The 14952-nt window shown below is 62.1% G+C and overlaps 1 protein-coding gene across 2 annotated transcripts in view; it reads left to right on the forward strand.

Moving 5' to 3' along the window:
• AP2A2 (adaptor related protein complex 2 subunit alpha 2) overlaps positions 1–14633 on the forward strand; it is a 48361-nt gene extending 33728 nt beyond the window's left edge. The window contains exons 8-22 of one of the 2 annotated variants that reach the window (XM_080643150.1): positions 418–568; positions 1866–2034; positions 2974–3111; positions 3526–3708; positions 4193–4290; positions 4547–4778; positions 4848–5015; positions 8314–8474; positions 9331–9413; positions 11228–11317; positions 12023–12146; positions 13283–13399; positions 13482–13551; positions 13643–13777; positions 14330–14633. In XM_080643150.1, the coding sequence (XP_080499276.1) occupies positions 418–568; positions 1866–2034; positions 2974–3111; positions 3526–3708; positions 4193–4290; positions 4547–4778; positions 4848–5015; positions 8314–8474; positions 9331–9413; positions 11228–11317; positions 12023–12146; positions 13283–13399; positions 13482–13551; positions 13643–13777; positions 14330–14407 (1997 nt within the window). In that variant the 3' untranslated portion in view covers positions 14408–14633. The remainder of the gene's footprint in view (positions 1–417; positions 569–1865; positions 2035–2973; positions 3112–3525; positions 3709–4192; positions 4291–4546; positions 4779–4847; positions 5016–8313; positions 8475–9330; positions 9414–11227; positions 11318–12022; positions 12147–13282; positions 13400–13481; positions 13552–13642; positions 13778–14329) is intronic. The other variant, XM_080643151.1, reaches the window with a different exon arrangement.
• The last annotated feature ends 319 nt before the right edge of the window (positions 14634–14952 follow it).

Below are 14952 nucleotides of genomic sequence, written 5' to 3' on the forward strand. Positions count from 1 at the left end.
AGAGACAGACAGACATTTGTTCCACGTATTTTATTTATGCCTTTATTGGTTGATTCTTGTATGTGCCCTGACTGGGGATCAAACCCACAACCTTGGCGTATCAGGACGACTCTCTAACCAGCTGAGCGACCCAACCTGGGCCCCTAAAACTTCCATATATCACGTAGTATGTCCGCGTACATGAGCTTTTATTTCCTCTTCACTTACATAATCTCTATCTCAGTAAGAGTTATGTGTGTGATTTCCTTAGAACGTAAGTGTCATTACCCCAGCTCCTAAATCGTCCTGTTTTAAATGGAGCCGCAATCTGAACGGCCGCTGTTCTCCCGGTTTGAGGTGACTTGCTAGCGAGGACCGCGGCGCAGCGGGGGGGAGGGTGGGCTGTGGGAGCTGCCCGATGGCTGTCTGTCCGCCCAGAAGACCCTGCCGTGCGAGGCCGCCTGACCGAATGCCTGGAGACGATCCTGAACAAGGCGCAGGAGCCGCCCAAGTCCAAGAAGGTGCAGCACTCCAACGCCAAGAACGCCGTGCTCTTCGAGGCCATCAGCCTCATCATCCACCACGACAGGTGAGCCGGCGGCACCTCGCCGCTGCCGCCCCGGCGGGTTTGAGACGTGCTCCTCCCAGACCCGTGGTCGGCAAACTGCGGCTCGCGAGCCACTTGCGGCTCTTTGGCCCCTTGAGTGTGGCTCTTCCACAGAAGACCACGGCCTGGGTGAGTCTGTTGTGAAGAAGTGGCGTTAGAAGAAGTTTAAGTTTAAAAAATGTGGCTCTCCAAAGAAATCTCAATCGTTGTCCTGTTGATATGTGGCTCTGCTGACTGATGAGTTTGCCGACCACTGTCCCAGACACAGGCAGCGCGCTCTTCCTTGTTGACCTCAGACCTGGCGGGCAACCTGGCGTCCGGGCCCCTCCCAGCCCCCCCCTCGCACAGGCCTTGGCGCCTGGCCTCGCCCTCTTCCCCAGCAGCGCCTGCTCCTGCGCGGCCCCTCTTCTCTGTCCTTGGACCCTCAGCACTGTCACACCGCCTCTCTGAGGGCCTCCGCTGTCTCTCCGGGGCACCCCACTGCTGACGGGAAGGACGGAGCGCCCGTCTGCGTGTCTCGTTAGCTTTCCTGTGCCCAGGTCCCCGGAGAAGCGTGGAGGTGACCGTGGTGTCAGCACAGATGGGCATGGGCAGTGGGACAGCGGGGAGGCTGCTGCCTCGCCGTCTCCGTAGCTGCTGCCGTGGCCCTGCCTGCACGTGGCCTCGCGCCTGCTGCTGGTTCTGGCGCTCTCCAAGAGCAGCAGCGCGGCCGCTCCTCCATACACGTGCTTTCCCGTGACCAAATGCAGTCCAGTAACACCTCAGACAAACTTCCCACGTGAGCTGAAGCTTTTGTGTCTTCATCAAACGCATTTAAAGAGCGACAGCAGCATGCAGACAGAGCCAGGAGTCCGTCCCATGGCGTGGCACCGGTCCTTGAGTATCCACCAGGCTCTTCTCTACCTGTCTCTGCACACTTACCCTCCAGAGCCCCCACTGTCAGGGCACTTGTTCAAGGTTCCCCAGGCTGGTGACCTCTGCTGAGTCACACTCCTGGCCACAGCCTGCGGGAGCCCCGAGGTGGCTGCCGTGCGCTCGGGATGGGGTGCAGGGGGTGGCCCTGCTGTCAGCAGCTTTTTGGAGTTGGTGGAATTCTGTGCTTGGAAAAGCTCCCGTGGGTCTCTCCCTGTGGGCACTACCAGAGGGGATGGACAGCTGACTTGGTTTACGGTTAAGGCTTTTGCGTCCAGGGGGCCGTGGTGTCTCTTTGGCAGTGGTGCCTTGAACCTGCCATGCTGAAGTGCACACGGCCCCACTCACCACTGCCCCATCCCTGCAGCGAGCCGAACCTGCTCGTCCGCGCCTGCAACCAGCTGGGCCAGTTCCTGCAGCACCGTGAGACCAACCTGCGCTACCTGGCCCTGGAGAGCATGTGCACGCTGGCCAGCTCCGAGTTCTCCCACGAGGCCGTGAAGACCCACATCGAGACCGTCATCACCGCGCTGAAGGCAAGTGCTCTGCACCGGGCGCTCATGCGGGTGCTGGGGCCCCTGTGGCCTGCATCCTGCAGCTGTGCTGTGGCCCGGCCTCCGCCGCTGCCTGCGAGTGACCGTTAGAACGTGCGGCATCTAACCCGTGCCACAGGCACAGGAAGTATTTGAACCAGGAGAAAACAGTTCCTTTTGGTAGAAAGTGAAGTATTTTGTCTTTGTCTCCAAGAAAACTCACTCTTTGTAAAAGAAAATTAACTTTTTCAAGGAATTAAAATTCCAGACTTGGAAGAGTCAAGTTGAGGCTGTTTGTCCTGTTGTCAGACACACAGCGTCCACAGCGCTCCCCGATGTTAGCCAGCACCCTCGAGGGCTGGGAGCAGGTGGGGGCTGCTGAGGCGCAGTTCTGGCCCCGAGCTTAGAGTACGAACAGGCTCGACTCCATCGCTTCATATTTATACGAACTTACAGACATTGTTGGGCGTGATCTGAAGGGAGGCCCACAGGGTTTGGAGCAAGCCTCGTGCTGCCCGGGCCGCCCAGGCCCGGTGTCGTGTGCGCTCAGTCCCGCGAGGCCCCCAGGCTCGCCCTCGCTGCTGCACGTTGCCTGGCCAGCCCGCGCTCCTCCTGGCCAGCCCGCGCTCCTCGGCCGCCCTGTGCTGAGGAGCTCCTGTGCGGGCGGGCGGGCGGGGCGAGAGCAGCCCTGTGGCAAGTTCCCGGCGACACGGGAGGGACCAGTCTGTGACCACACAGTGACAGGCTCTGACGTCGCCTAGGAGACGGAGCTTGATTCCGGGCAGTGCAGGGACGAGGGGGCAGTGAACTGGGGTGCGGGCTCTGCTCATCATAGCCCGTTGGGGATCTCTGCATTCGGATGGTGAGTGAGGGGGGCCCAGAGTGAGTGTCGGGGTTTGGTGGAGGCGCATGCCCGGGCTCTTCACTCTGCCTTGTCCTCAGACGGAGCGGGACGTGAGCGTGCGGCAGCGGGCCGTGGACCTCCTCTACGCCATGTGCGACCGCAGCAACGCCCAGCAGATTGTGGCCGAGATGCTGAGCTACTTGGAGACGGCCGACTACTCCATTCGGGAAGAGATTGTGAGTGCTGACGGCACTGGCCCCAATGCTTGTGAATTTCAGCAAATTGTTTCCTGAGAGGGCGGGTCCCCGTGGAGAGTGGAGGGGAGACCCTACCTAGACAGGCGGCTGGAGCCCGAGTCCCACGGTGCGGCTGCTCTGCGTGCGGGTGTGGGAGGCGCCCAGCTGGCCTGGCTGTGGTCAGGCCGCCCTCGCAGCTGTGCCGTGTCCTGTGTCCCAGACGTGTCTTGTCGTGTTGCTGGCGGGCCGCGGCTTCCTCAGGCGGCCCTGGGAGCCTCCCGCTGCCTGGCCCCTTGGGAACCCGGGGGGCTGCCCACCGCTGAGCATGGCTGCGTGGGCTCAGCCCTGAAGCCCCACGCGGATGCCCTGCTGCTCTGGGCCGCGGGCACCTACCCTGAGTGGCTGCCCCTGCAGGTGCTGAAGGTCGCCATCTTGGCGGAGAAGTATGCCGTGGACTACACGTGGTACGTAGACACCATCCTGAACCTGATCCGGATCGCGGGCGACTACGTGAGCGAAGAGGTGTGGTACCGTGTCATCCAGATCGTCATCAACCGGGACGACGTGCAGGGCTACGCCGCCAAGACAGTGTTCGAGGTACCCCAGCTGGCCGGGGAGGTGCGGCCTGGTGTGGCTGACTTCCTTCCACCTGCTGCTGACTGTCCTGGGGGGCCAGCTCCTGTTCTGTTGACCCTCTGCTGCCCTCAGTCCTCCATGGAAGGGTGTCCTTTCATGCTGGCCGGGTGGAGATGCACGGGGAGGGTTGTGTGTCTCCTTGCTGTCTGCTCTGGACTGGGGCTCGCGGAGAGCGGGCACACCAACCCTAACCTCCATGTCACTGGCCACCTGAGTGCAGTGCCCGGGGCTGTGCCTCGGCTTCCTCCCTGAGCTGGGGGCCTTGAACGTCAGCTTTGGGGGCACGGCTCTCATTGCAGGTGGGACTGGCCACGCCGCTGCCTCTGGGGCTGCTCTGCTGCGTGGCAGGAGGGCGGGAGGGCGGGAGGGCGGGAGGGCGGGCTCCTGCCAGGAGGGTCCTCCCCACGCTGGCTTCTTCCCTGACTTCCTGCTCACTGTCTCGCAGTCACTGCAGGCCCCGGCGTGCCATGAGAACCTGGTCAAAGTGGGCGGCTACATCCTGGGCGAGTTCGGGAACCTGATAGCTGGGGACCCGAGATCCAGGTAAGAGCCACGGGGAGTCGGGGAGCTGTGCTGGGCTGTGCCTGCTGGGTCCTCACGGCGGTCTGACCTGGCCGCGGGACAGCACTCTGGCCTGATGGCTCTGTGCCTGCGAGCTGCACACAAACAGGTCCTGTTGAAAATGCAGATGTGGGTGTGGGGTCCCTGCCCCCAGAGGAGGCGCGTTTGCTGGTGGAGCGGCCCTGTCCCTCCTGGGGACCCTCGGGCCCAGCTCCCGCCATTTCTCTCCGCCCGCCAGCCCACTGGTGCAGTTCAACCTGCTGCACTCCAAGTTCCACCTGTGCAGCGTCCCCACGCGGGCCTTGCTGCTGTCTACCTACATCAAGTTCGTGAACCTGTTCCCGGAGGTGAAGCCCACCATCCAGGATGTGCTGCGCAGCGACAGCCAGCTGAGGAACGCCGACGCGGAGCTGCAGCAGCGGGCCGTGGAGTACCTGCGGCTCAGCACTGTCGCCAGCACCGACATCCTGGTGGGTAGACCTCGGGGCGCCGGCCCGCCCCAGCCGCGCCGCCGTGCTGACCTGGCTCCACCCCCACAGGCCACGGTCCTGGAGGAGATGCCCCCGTTCCCGGAGCGCGAGTCGTCCATCCTGGCCAAGCTCAAGAAGAAGAAGGGCCCCGGCACCGTGATGGGCCTGGAGGAGGGCAAGCGGGAGCGAGGCCCCGACGTCAACGGGGGCCCCGAGCCGGCCCCGGCCAGCGCCACGGTGGGTCCCTCCCTGAGGCCAGCGCCTGCCCCAGCTCCCGTGCTGCCCGGCCCTGAGATTTGGGCCAGCGTGGCATCTGTCTGCCGGGGAGAAGCTTTGGTTAAAGAGGAAAGTGTGAGGAAGCCTGGTGGTGGCCGCACACCTGAGGCCTCCGCTAACCCTGCTGGTTTAAGGTGGCCCCGGCCCGTGCTGTTCTTAGAGGTTTCCAGGTTGGATCGGGCTAGAGCCCCTCCTGCTACGTAGGACGTGCTGGAGCCTCGCACGAGCACAGAGGGTGCCCTTTCATGCTGGCCGGGTGGAGGTGCCACGGTGAGAGCGGTGTGTTTCCTTGCTGTCTGCTCTGGACTGGGGCTCGCAGAGAGCGGGCACACCAACCTGGCCCCTCGGCGGTCCCCTCGGCGGCGACCGGCCCGCAGGACCCAGCCTCCGCCCGCCCAGATGAAAGGGAGCCTGGCGAGCTTTGCTTCCTCCCCCAGAGGCGTCCAGTGATGGGAACAGTGCAGCTGACCGACGCCAGGTGGCCTTTGTGCGGACGGCACTCAGTGCCCGTGCCATGCTGGTGCTCCTGGGCAGGGCCCTCGAGTGACCCCCTCCACTTGTGGGCCCCATAGACCGGGTCCTGCCCCTCAGGCCGAGGACGCTGAGAGCAAGGCCTTCAGACCTGTCAGGCCCCTCGTCCGGGCCTGCTGACTTCTCCCCAGACGCGCCTCCGTCAGGCCGGCCCCCCCGTCCCCTGCTCGGTGGCAGGCAGTCTGAGTGTCAGGACGCGTTGGTTTTGGAGTGAATGGTGAATGCGTGCTTTGTCTCCTGGTGCTCGTCCCTTCCACGGGTTTCTTTTCAGCCCGTGCCTTTGACCTTGTCCCGGGGCCCGGAGTGAATCGAACCTGAAGGCAGCACAGGGCTGCTGACGCCGCTTGGGAAGGGGTCACAGAGGTCATCCTGCTGCCAGAGACACTGGCAGCCTGGATCTGAGTGCTGTGGTTGTGGAGGCGGCTCCCACGTGGGTTTGCTCAGGAGCTGCCGTTTCCGTGGAGACAGCGGCAGCCCTGCCTGCACAGAGGTGCTGGGTCTGAAGGGAGACTCCCACGAAGGGTGGGGGTGCGGGTGGGGGGTGCAGGGGGCGGAGCGAGGGACTCCTTCCGGCTGCGTCCAGGAGAACCGTGAAGGCGGTCTGCGGGGGCAGCCAGGTGTCTCCTTTCTGTCCAGCAGCTCTGCGGGCGGCGTGCTCGCGGCAGCACCGGAACTGGACTTGAACGCGTTTTGACAGTTGTCACGGGTCTTCCTTATTTGACTTTTTTGAGATGTGTACGTGCCTTTCGGCCACACTGTTTGCCCAGCTAATGCCCATGATGCAGCGGCCTGGGGTCCAGGCTTCAGTGCTTGGTGCGTGCGCATGGGAATCCGAGGGCGTTAGCAGTGCGCTGCACTGGGAAAACGGAACCGTGACAAGATGTGAAATGCACGGGGCAGGTGGGCGGAGGCCTCTTCCTGGTCAGTCCGGTGCCTTTTATCTTCCGTATTTGTTTATTTTTATCCTCATCCCAGGGTATATTTTCATTGGTTTTAGAGGGAGGGGAGGGAGGGAGGAACATCAACGTGAGAGAGAAACATCGATCTGCTGCCTCCTGTGACCGTCCCACCGGGGAGCGAACCCACAACCTTTTGGTGTATGGGACGATGCTCCACCCAACCGAGCCACCCGGCGAGGCGGCGGGGCTGCTTTTTGCTGGGTGATTCTTTGCTGTCGGAGTGAGCAGGGGTGGCTTGTGCAGACTGGGGCCAGGTGGACTCCCCGGGAGGCCTCCCAGTCCTGAGATGGCGGAGAAAAGGCTGGGTCCCTGCATGCCCTGGGGCCCCCCACACGACAGCCTTGCTTACGTCTGTTGTGAACTTTGTGGTATGTGTTTGCCTTCATCGGACAGAAGGGGTTTCTGCTTTGGAAAGCACCGGCACTGTTTTGGAGGAACCAGCGGTAAGACCCTACAGCCGTTGGCAGAGGGGAGAGGCCCATTCTGTCTGCAGACGCGTGGCTCTCAGCCCAGCGCCAGGCTGCCTCCCACCCCCGCCCCCTCCTGGGGGCACAGCGTGGCAGCAGCTGTCACAGGTGCCGGGAGGGTGGCCGTTCCATCCAGACCTCCCTGCACTGCAGACCTTGCTCATGCTCTTGACAGCTTCTCCGAGCGAAGAATCCAGTCTGTCCCCTTGGCCCGGGAGCCTCACACCCCGAGCCACCCTGGCGCTCAGGGGGAGGGGCTACAGCCCACGCAGAACCGTGCGCACCTGCGGGATGTGCATTTCGTAGCGTCCTCCATCTCGTGTAGTACCACCCGCCCCTCCGGCAGTTCTTTAGAAGTTCTGCGCGGCCCTAACTCGATCTGAAAGAGAAACAAGCAGTTGTTTATGCAAACATCGATTTCCATGCGTGAGTGCTGAGCGTGGCTGTGCCGGGCGGCGGGGCGGGCGAGGCCAGTGCTGGGGCGCCCACATGCTGCAGATGGAAGGGCTCCGTCCTCCTGCAGCTCCCGGCCCCGCGCTCCGGGGAGGGTGAGTCTGTTAAACCGGAGCCGAAGGATGGCGACAGCAGGCATCGCCTCAGGATGTGGTCTCAGGTCTGACACACGGATTTGACCTCTGAGTGTCCAGTGGGACATCCTGGTCACACAAGACGATGGTCAGGACGCAGTGGTTCACATCCCTGGTTCTTGCCTGTGACGTGGACCATCGGAACCCCACACGTTTGGCGGGCGGACACCCCAGAGGTGCAGGCCCCAGGGCGAGCTCCCGCTGTGGGCCGGAGCTCCCGGGAGTGAGCGTGGAGACCCTCCCCAGGCCCCGTGAATCAGTGTGAGAGTGAGCGCAGAGCGGCTTTGTCAGTCTTTGTCAGGGTGCAGAGCATTTTCTTAAAGGTTTGTTCTGTGGGCGTTGCTTTGCCCTCCTCCCTGAGACAGCGGCAGTGACGGCGGCCTGGGCACGGGCGGCTCCTCCCCAGCGGGCAGTGTGCACGGGCTTGCTGCTCCGAGCAGGCGTTGCGTTGATCTCTCAGGACATTTTTCCAGTTGCTCTCACCCCGATTTGGTGGGAGGGGGGGCACTTCTGTGGTGTGAGGGGGGCTCGTCTGCACCATGTGATGGTCTCAGGCCCGGATCTGGGGCAGTCGCATCCCAGAAGCGGCCATAGCCTGCACCCGCCTGCCGCACCCCACAGCCCAGTGGCGGCCGTGGGAGGGCGTGGCACTGCCCAGCTGGCCTCTGCGTGCCCAGAGGGCTCCGTGCCGACCCTCTTCTTTCCTGGTTTCCAGTCCACGCCTTCTCCGTCGGCAGACCTCCTGGGTCTGGGAGCCGTGCCCCCCGCGCCCGCAGGCCCGCCCCCCTCCTCCGGTGGGCTGCTCGTGGACGTGTTCTCCGACTCGCCCTCTGCGGTGGCGCCTCTCGCTCCTGGCTCCGAGGACAACTTTGCCAGGTAGTTGATCTCCTGCTTCCCGAAGACAGACACCCTGCTGACCCCTGACCCGGGGCCCGGTCAGCAGGGCGGAGCGGGCAGAGGTCCTTCCTGCCAGGGCCCTCGCAGCGGGGTGAGGGCCGTGGTGCTGGGCGGGCTTGCTGCGAGCACCAGCTCACGGGGTGGTGGGGTTATGTTGGAGGAGGCAGGGCACTTGGGCTCCTCTGGGATGAGTACAAGTGAACGGACACTCAGGTCGTTTTGCTTCCCCCGATTCTGTGTGGTGTACATACCACGTGGTGAGCAAAACCCGGCCTCCTGGGCAGTGCGAAACCACCCTGCCTTGAGGGGCGGGGGAGGAGGGAGGGTGGGCCATGTTGTGGAGGGGGGCCGCCTGTGTGTTCCCATAGCCCAGCATGCTGAGGGTTGTCCCTGGATGGAGGTTGGTACCGGCTGTCCAGCGGGAGGAGCTGTGGTCCAGCCTCAGTGTGGGCCTGGGACCCGCACGCGGGAGGGAGGAGCAGCGGGGAATTGTTGAGCAGTGGGAGGCAGAGGCCCGTCCCTGTGCTCACTCCCGCTGCGGCGTCCCTGCTGTCTGCTCACTTCCTTCTCCGCACGTGTCCCTGGGGTGATTGCCTGCTTCCCTCCCTCCGCACGTGTCCCTGGGGTGATTGCCTGCTTCCCTCCCTCTGCACGTGTCCCTGGGGTGATGGCCTGCTTCCCTCCCTCCGCACGTGTCCCTGGGGTGATTGCCTGCTTCCCTCCCTCTGTCCCTCGGTCCTTCTGGCCTTAGTGCCCACTGGACCCTCGGTGAGAGCACATCTTCATATTTTCAGTGGGTGTGCTGCGTGATTCACATACTGTCCCTCTCCCCCAGGTTTGTCTGTAAAAATAACGGTGTGTTGTTTGAAAACCAGCTGCTTCAAATTGGACTCAAATCTGAATTTCGGCAGAATTTAGGTACGTGTTTGATTACTTAATGAAAACTTCTCTTAGAGATTATGGGAGGAAATATTCCCAAGTCATATGCCTGGTAAGGTTTAGGTTGAGGATATGTAGGTGCTTCAGCTCAGCAGACAGACAAGCAGCCTCGTTAAAGGCCGGGCAGGGACTAGACGTGTGTCTAAGGGGGGCGTGTGGGTGGCCGAAGGCACGGGAAGATGCTCCCCGTCGCTGGCCATCAGAGAAATGCAGTCAGAGCCGCCGGGAGCCCCTGTGTGGTGTAGATGCCATGCCTGTCAGAGTGGCCCGTCGCAGGGCCGGGCTAGCCGGTGCTGGCGCGGACAGGAGAGGGAGCCACGGCAGCCGCTGCGGGATCCAAAATTCAGCAGTCGCCCCGCCAGGTGCTCAGCTGTGGGAGCGTCGTCCTGTATGACCAGAAACAGGTTGTGGGCTTGAGTCCCGGTCAGGGCACTTACCTAGGTTTCGGGTCGGATCCCCAGGTGGGTGCGTACAGGAGGCTGCCGATCAATGTTTTTTCTCTCCCTAACCCTCACTCTCTAAAAATCAGTACACATCCTCCGATGAGGATTAAGAAAGAGAAAATCAAATTAAACAGAAATACCGCATAACCCAGCAATTCCACTTTTGGGTACACCCCCCAAAAATTTGAAAGCAGGGTCTTGAAAAGACACTTGAACCCCATGCTCACAGCAGCATTAGTCACAGTAGCTAAAACACGGAGGCAGCCTGTGTGTCCGCGGACGGAGGATGGATACACAGCATGTGGTCCACCCGCACACGGAATCTCACTCTGCCTTAAAGGGGAGGGACCGTGAGGACACTGTCCTGAGGGAGTAATCCAGACCCAGAGGGACAGACCCTGTGTGACCCACTCGAGGGGTCAGATCCACAGAGACAGGAAGTAGATGGTGGGTGACGGGCTCGGGGAGGGGCGGGGAGTGAGTGTTTAACGGGGTTTGACAAAGTGTCAGTCTGGGAGGATGGCAAGTTCTGGAGAAGGTGGTGGTCACGGCTGCCCCACAGCGTGACTGTGCTCACGCCTGAGCTGTGCCCTTAGAGATGCGAAGGTGGTAAAAACAAGTGAAGGTGGGAGAAAAAGGAGAGAACCAGCGTGCGTGCTCCAGGGACCTGGGGGCTTGCGAGGACTCACACTGTCACTGCAGTGAACATGGGTTGTGACACGTTATTCTCGCTTTGATTTAGGTGGCCTCACGGGCTTCCCTGGGTTTGGGGTGTTGATGTTCAAAAATATGTATATTTTTATTGATTACAGAGAGGAAGGGAGACGGGGAGAGAGAGAAAGAGAAACATCAAGGATGAGAGAGAACCATGGATCGGCTGCCTCCTGCACTCCCCGCACTGGGGATGGAGCCTGAAACCCTGGGCATGTGCCCTGACCGGGAATTGATCCCTGCCCTCCTGGTTCATAGATCGACGCTCAACCACTGAGCCACACCGGCCGGGCCGGGCTGTTGATTTTTAAGTTGTGGGAGGAGCGATGCTGAACTGCTGGCTCTTTTGGGGATTTGCGGCTCACTTTCTATTCTGAACTCAGAGGGTATAAAAACGTGTGCAGAGATTCGTGTAAGGTCTCTGTCCTAAGGGCAGCGTCCTAAACGTCCGCCACGCGAGTCCAGGGCACGGCGGCAGTGGCGAGGACACTTGCTGGGGCGGCGCCCGGGTTCCTGCAGGGGGCGGCGGCGCAGGTTGTGGGGCCGGGGGAGCCCAGCTCTCGGGGTGTGGGGCTCTTGGTCTTTCTGCTACTCCTCGGGGTTTGTGTGAAACATGTTTGAGACAGACTCTCCTCCTAGGTCGCATGTTTATATTTTATGGGAATAAGACCTCCACGCAGTTCTTAAACTTCACTCCAACGCTGATCTGCTCAGACGACCTTCAGGCCAATATCCTTGGTTCCGCCTGCCCACGCCCCTGCCAGCGGCCCTGGGGGGGGAGGAGGGTGGTGACAAGGCTTTCAAAAAGTCGGAGCAGCAGGATATTCCCAGGTGCTGCCCTCTCTCAGGTGCTGCTCCCACTTGCCAGGCAGCGTCTGCTCCTGGCTCTCGGCTCCGTGGAGCCCCTGTCCACTTGCTTCTCTCTCCTGTGGCATCGGTAGTCCCTCTGAGCTCCGGTGTCCCTCTCGGCGGGTTTCCAGGGCTGCTGCTGCCGGACACAGCGGGCCCCCCTCACTGGCGAGCTGGTGTCTGTTGAGACGGAGGCTTGTCCCCCCAGAAAGGCAGTGATGTGGGAGCTCTTCCGGCCAGTATGGCATCCCCCTTAGTGTCCACCGTTCTCCCTCCAGGTGGGCTGGCCACGTAGTGGTGGCGAGCAAGGCCCGGCTTGACCAGAGGGGGGCGCTGCCTGCCCACTTTTATCTCGAGACAAGTGCATTTTAAACGTGGCCTGTTCAGGCTGTTTCAGCATAGGCAGTAACAATACTCGTACGTAGGGTCCACTCTACTAAAGGTTTCGTCCCAGAGCAGTAGCGTGAGCCCACTCTCCTGAGCCCCTTTAGAAGGTCTCTTACCACTGGGCTGCCTGGGCCCGGGAGTGCAGGCTGGCTTGGCTCGGACCCCCTTCGCTTGTTGAAATGGCCTTGACGTGCACACACCTGAGCCTGCAGACCAAGCCCGTGGACCCGACAGTGGATGGGGGCGCGCAGGTGCAGCAGGTTGTCAACATCGAGTGCGTGTCGGACTTCACCGAGGCGCCAGTCCTCAACATCCAGTTCAGGTGAGAGCCCAGGTGGGCGCTGCTGGCCGGCGGGGTGTCCCAACGCGGCTCTGGCCTGGAGCTTGAGGGACGGGCTGGCCTGCGCGCAGCTGTGTCCCCGGGAGCCATTCGTCCTTGCTCAGCTGCAACACCAGCTACAGAGGGTGGAGGTGGGGAGAGCGAGTCCAGACCCCGCGGTGCCTGCTGGCGTGTCATCTGGGGCGGGGCCATCAGGTCCCCTGTGCCGCTGCTCGCCTGCTGCCCCGAAGTCCGCTGCAGGGGGGGTCCCTCCAGGCCTCGTCTGCTGTGAGCGCTTCTGCAGACACTGTTTTGATTACCAAAGAAACCCCCACTGATGTTTGGTGTTGCTACTGGCTCATTACTGTCATTCTTCATTGGCTACAATAGAGGGTACGTGGTCGACCAGTTAGTTCTCTGTTGGGTGTTCGTAAAGTTACATTTTTGGAAAAGCACGTATTTTTTAAAAATATTTTTTTATTGACTTTTAGAGAGAGAGAAAGGGAGAGGGCTAGAGATGGAAAGAATCATGATGAGAGAAACATCATCAGTCCGATGCCTCTTGCACGCTCCCCACAGGGGATTGAGCCCACTACGCAGGCGTGTGCCTGACCAGGAATTGAACCGGTGACCTCTTGGTTCCTGGGTCGACACGCAGCCGCTGAGCTACACCCACGGGCATGGAAAAGCATGTTTTCAAACATCAAATACACAGAGAACTGAAGGTCATATACTTTGTAGAATTGAGGGAAACAGGCCCATTTTCTTTTCATGAAAAGAGGAAAAACGCGACAATTTCAACTGACTTGGAGTGTGGGCGTGGCCTGATGGGGAAGGTGAGGGGTGGACGTCCTCGGGCGCTTGGCCAGAGCAGAGCGTCCACTGAAGGACAGGTGCCCAGGAGCAGGCGGAGCGGTCCTCTCAGTGACCATGCACGGGCCAGACCGGCCACCCTCCAGTCACGCTGCCGCCGTGGGCAGGCCAGCCCTCCAGCGGGGCGGATCGATGAGGCGCTGGGGTGGGGGTCCCCCGCCTCGGACCGCAGCCCTCTGTGCCTGGAGATGGGCAGGCAGGGCCGGGCCCCCAGCTGATGGCGGTCCCCTGCTGCGTGGCTCTCCTCAGCACGCTCTTGCCCGCAGGTATGGCGGAACCTTTCAGAATGTGTCCGTCAAGTTGCCCATCACACTCAACAAGTTCTTCCAGCCCACAGAAATGGCCTCCCAGGATTTCTTCCAGCGCTGGAAGCAGCTGAGCAGGTGAGCGGCCCTGTGCGGGGAGGGGAGGGCGGCCGGGCCTGTGGCCCCTCAGCAGACTGTCTGACGCTGGTTTGTGTCTCAGTCCCCAGCAGGAGGTGCAGAACATTTTCAAGGCAAAGCATCCAATGGACACAGAAATCACCAAAGCCAAGGTGACGGCCTTGTTGGCGGCGCTCCCGGGGCGGCCCCGTGTCCCCCCCCTCCCGGCTGCCGGGTCCCAGCTCTCCCGTTTCCTTGGCACAGATCATTGGCTTTGGTTCCGCACTCCTGGAAGAGGTCGATCCGAATCCTGCCAATTTCGTGGGGGCCGGGATCATCCACACCAGAACCACCCAGATCGGGTGCTTGTTGCGCTTGGAGCCGAACCTCCAGGCCCAGGTGAGGCCCTTGAGGACGTGGCTGCCTGCGCTGCGTTGCTTCACTGTGTGATGGCCCCGGGAGACTGATCCCAGCGTGGGGTCCTGAGTGCCCAGGGGAACCCCCCACCTGCACACGACATTCCGTCCCACCCGAAAGTTCCACGTGCCCTGGCCGCCAGCTCCGCCTCCCCTCGCGGCGGCAGTCCTGTGGCCTTCCCGCTGACGGGCCCCTGGGCTGCGGGCAGCGCTGCTGCGTGCTCTGGGCAGGCCTTTGCGCCGACGGCGGGTGGGACGCAGCGAGGAGCGCGCTCTCAGGCCCACGTGGGGCTAGTTGATGAGCAGCTGCCCCTGCCCTTCGGGGCTGAGATTGTCCCCCAGCAGCGGCTCCCGTGCCCACCGGCGCGTGCCACCTCAGGCTTCTGTTCAGCCGTGGCCCAGTGTGATGTGCCCGAGGCTCCAGAGCTTTGGGCGCCCCGGGAGGACCAGGGCTGAGCGGGGGAGTGCGAGGCGGCCGCCTGGGCTGTGCCCGGGCCGTGAACCTGGGCGGCCCCGACCCGCCTCTCTGTTGCAGATGTACCGGCTCACGCTGCGGACGAGCAAGGAGACCGTCTCCCAGAGACTGTGCGCGCTGCTGTCGGAGCAGTTCTAGCCCCGCATCTCCTCGCCTCAGCCACTGTGTGCACAGCCGCGCAGGCCCGCCCAGCCTGCCTCGTCCCTCGGGGTGGACGGGACAGTGCGCAGTGTGAGGGGAGAGGCTGAGCCCGCACCGCAGTCGGCCTGCCAGGTCAGGAGGGCGGCCCTGGGATCCGTTTTTATAGAAATCAGGACAGTTCTGTGGTTAAACCTACAAATTAAAGGGAAACTAGAAGTTTGAATGGAAATGGATAGTTTTCTGAAACTTTATCAAAATGCCGCTGCTGCGCTGCTGCTCCTCCGCTTCTCGAAGGCAGGCAGCAGTGTTTCGTCGTGGGGCTCAACCTTACTAACCAGGCAGGTGCCTGTTGTGGGGGGAGCCGCCAGGGCAGGGGGGACGCGACGAGGTCCCCATGTGGCCTGGCCCTGTGCTTGGGCCTTGGGGCCTGAGCCCAGAGCATGCCGGCTGCAGCGCTGAGCATGGCTCTCCCAGGGCAGGAGTCACGGTCTAGATGAGGGGCCCTCTGTTCTGCCTCCCCACACGTGCATCCCGCTGGGTTC

The sequence above is a fragment of the Plecotus auritus genome (genome assembly GCF_963455305.1).
Source record: "Plecotus auritus genome assembly, chromosome: 9".
NCBI lineage: Eukaryota > Metazoa > Chordata > Mammalia > Chiroptera > Vespertilionidae > Plecotus > Plecotus auritus.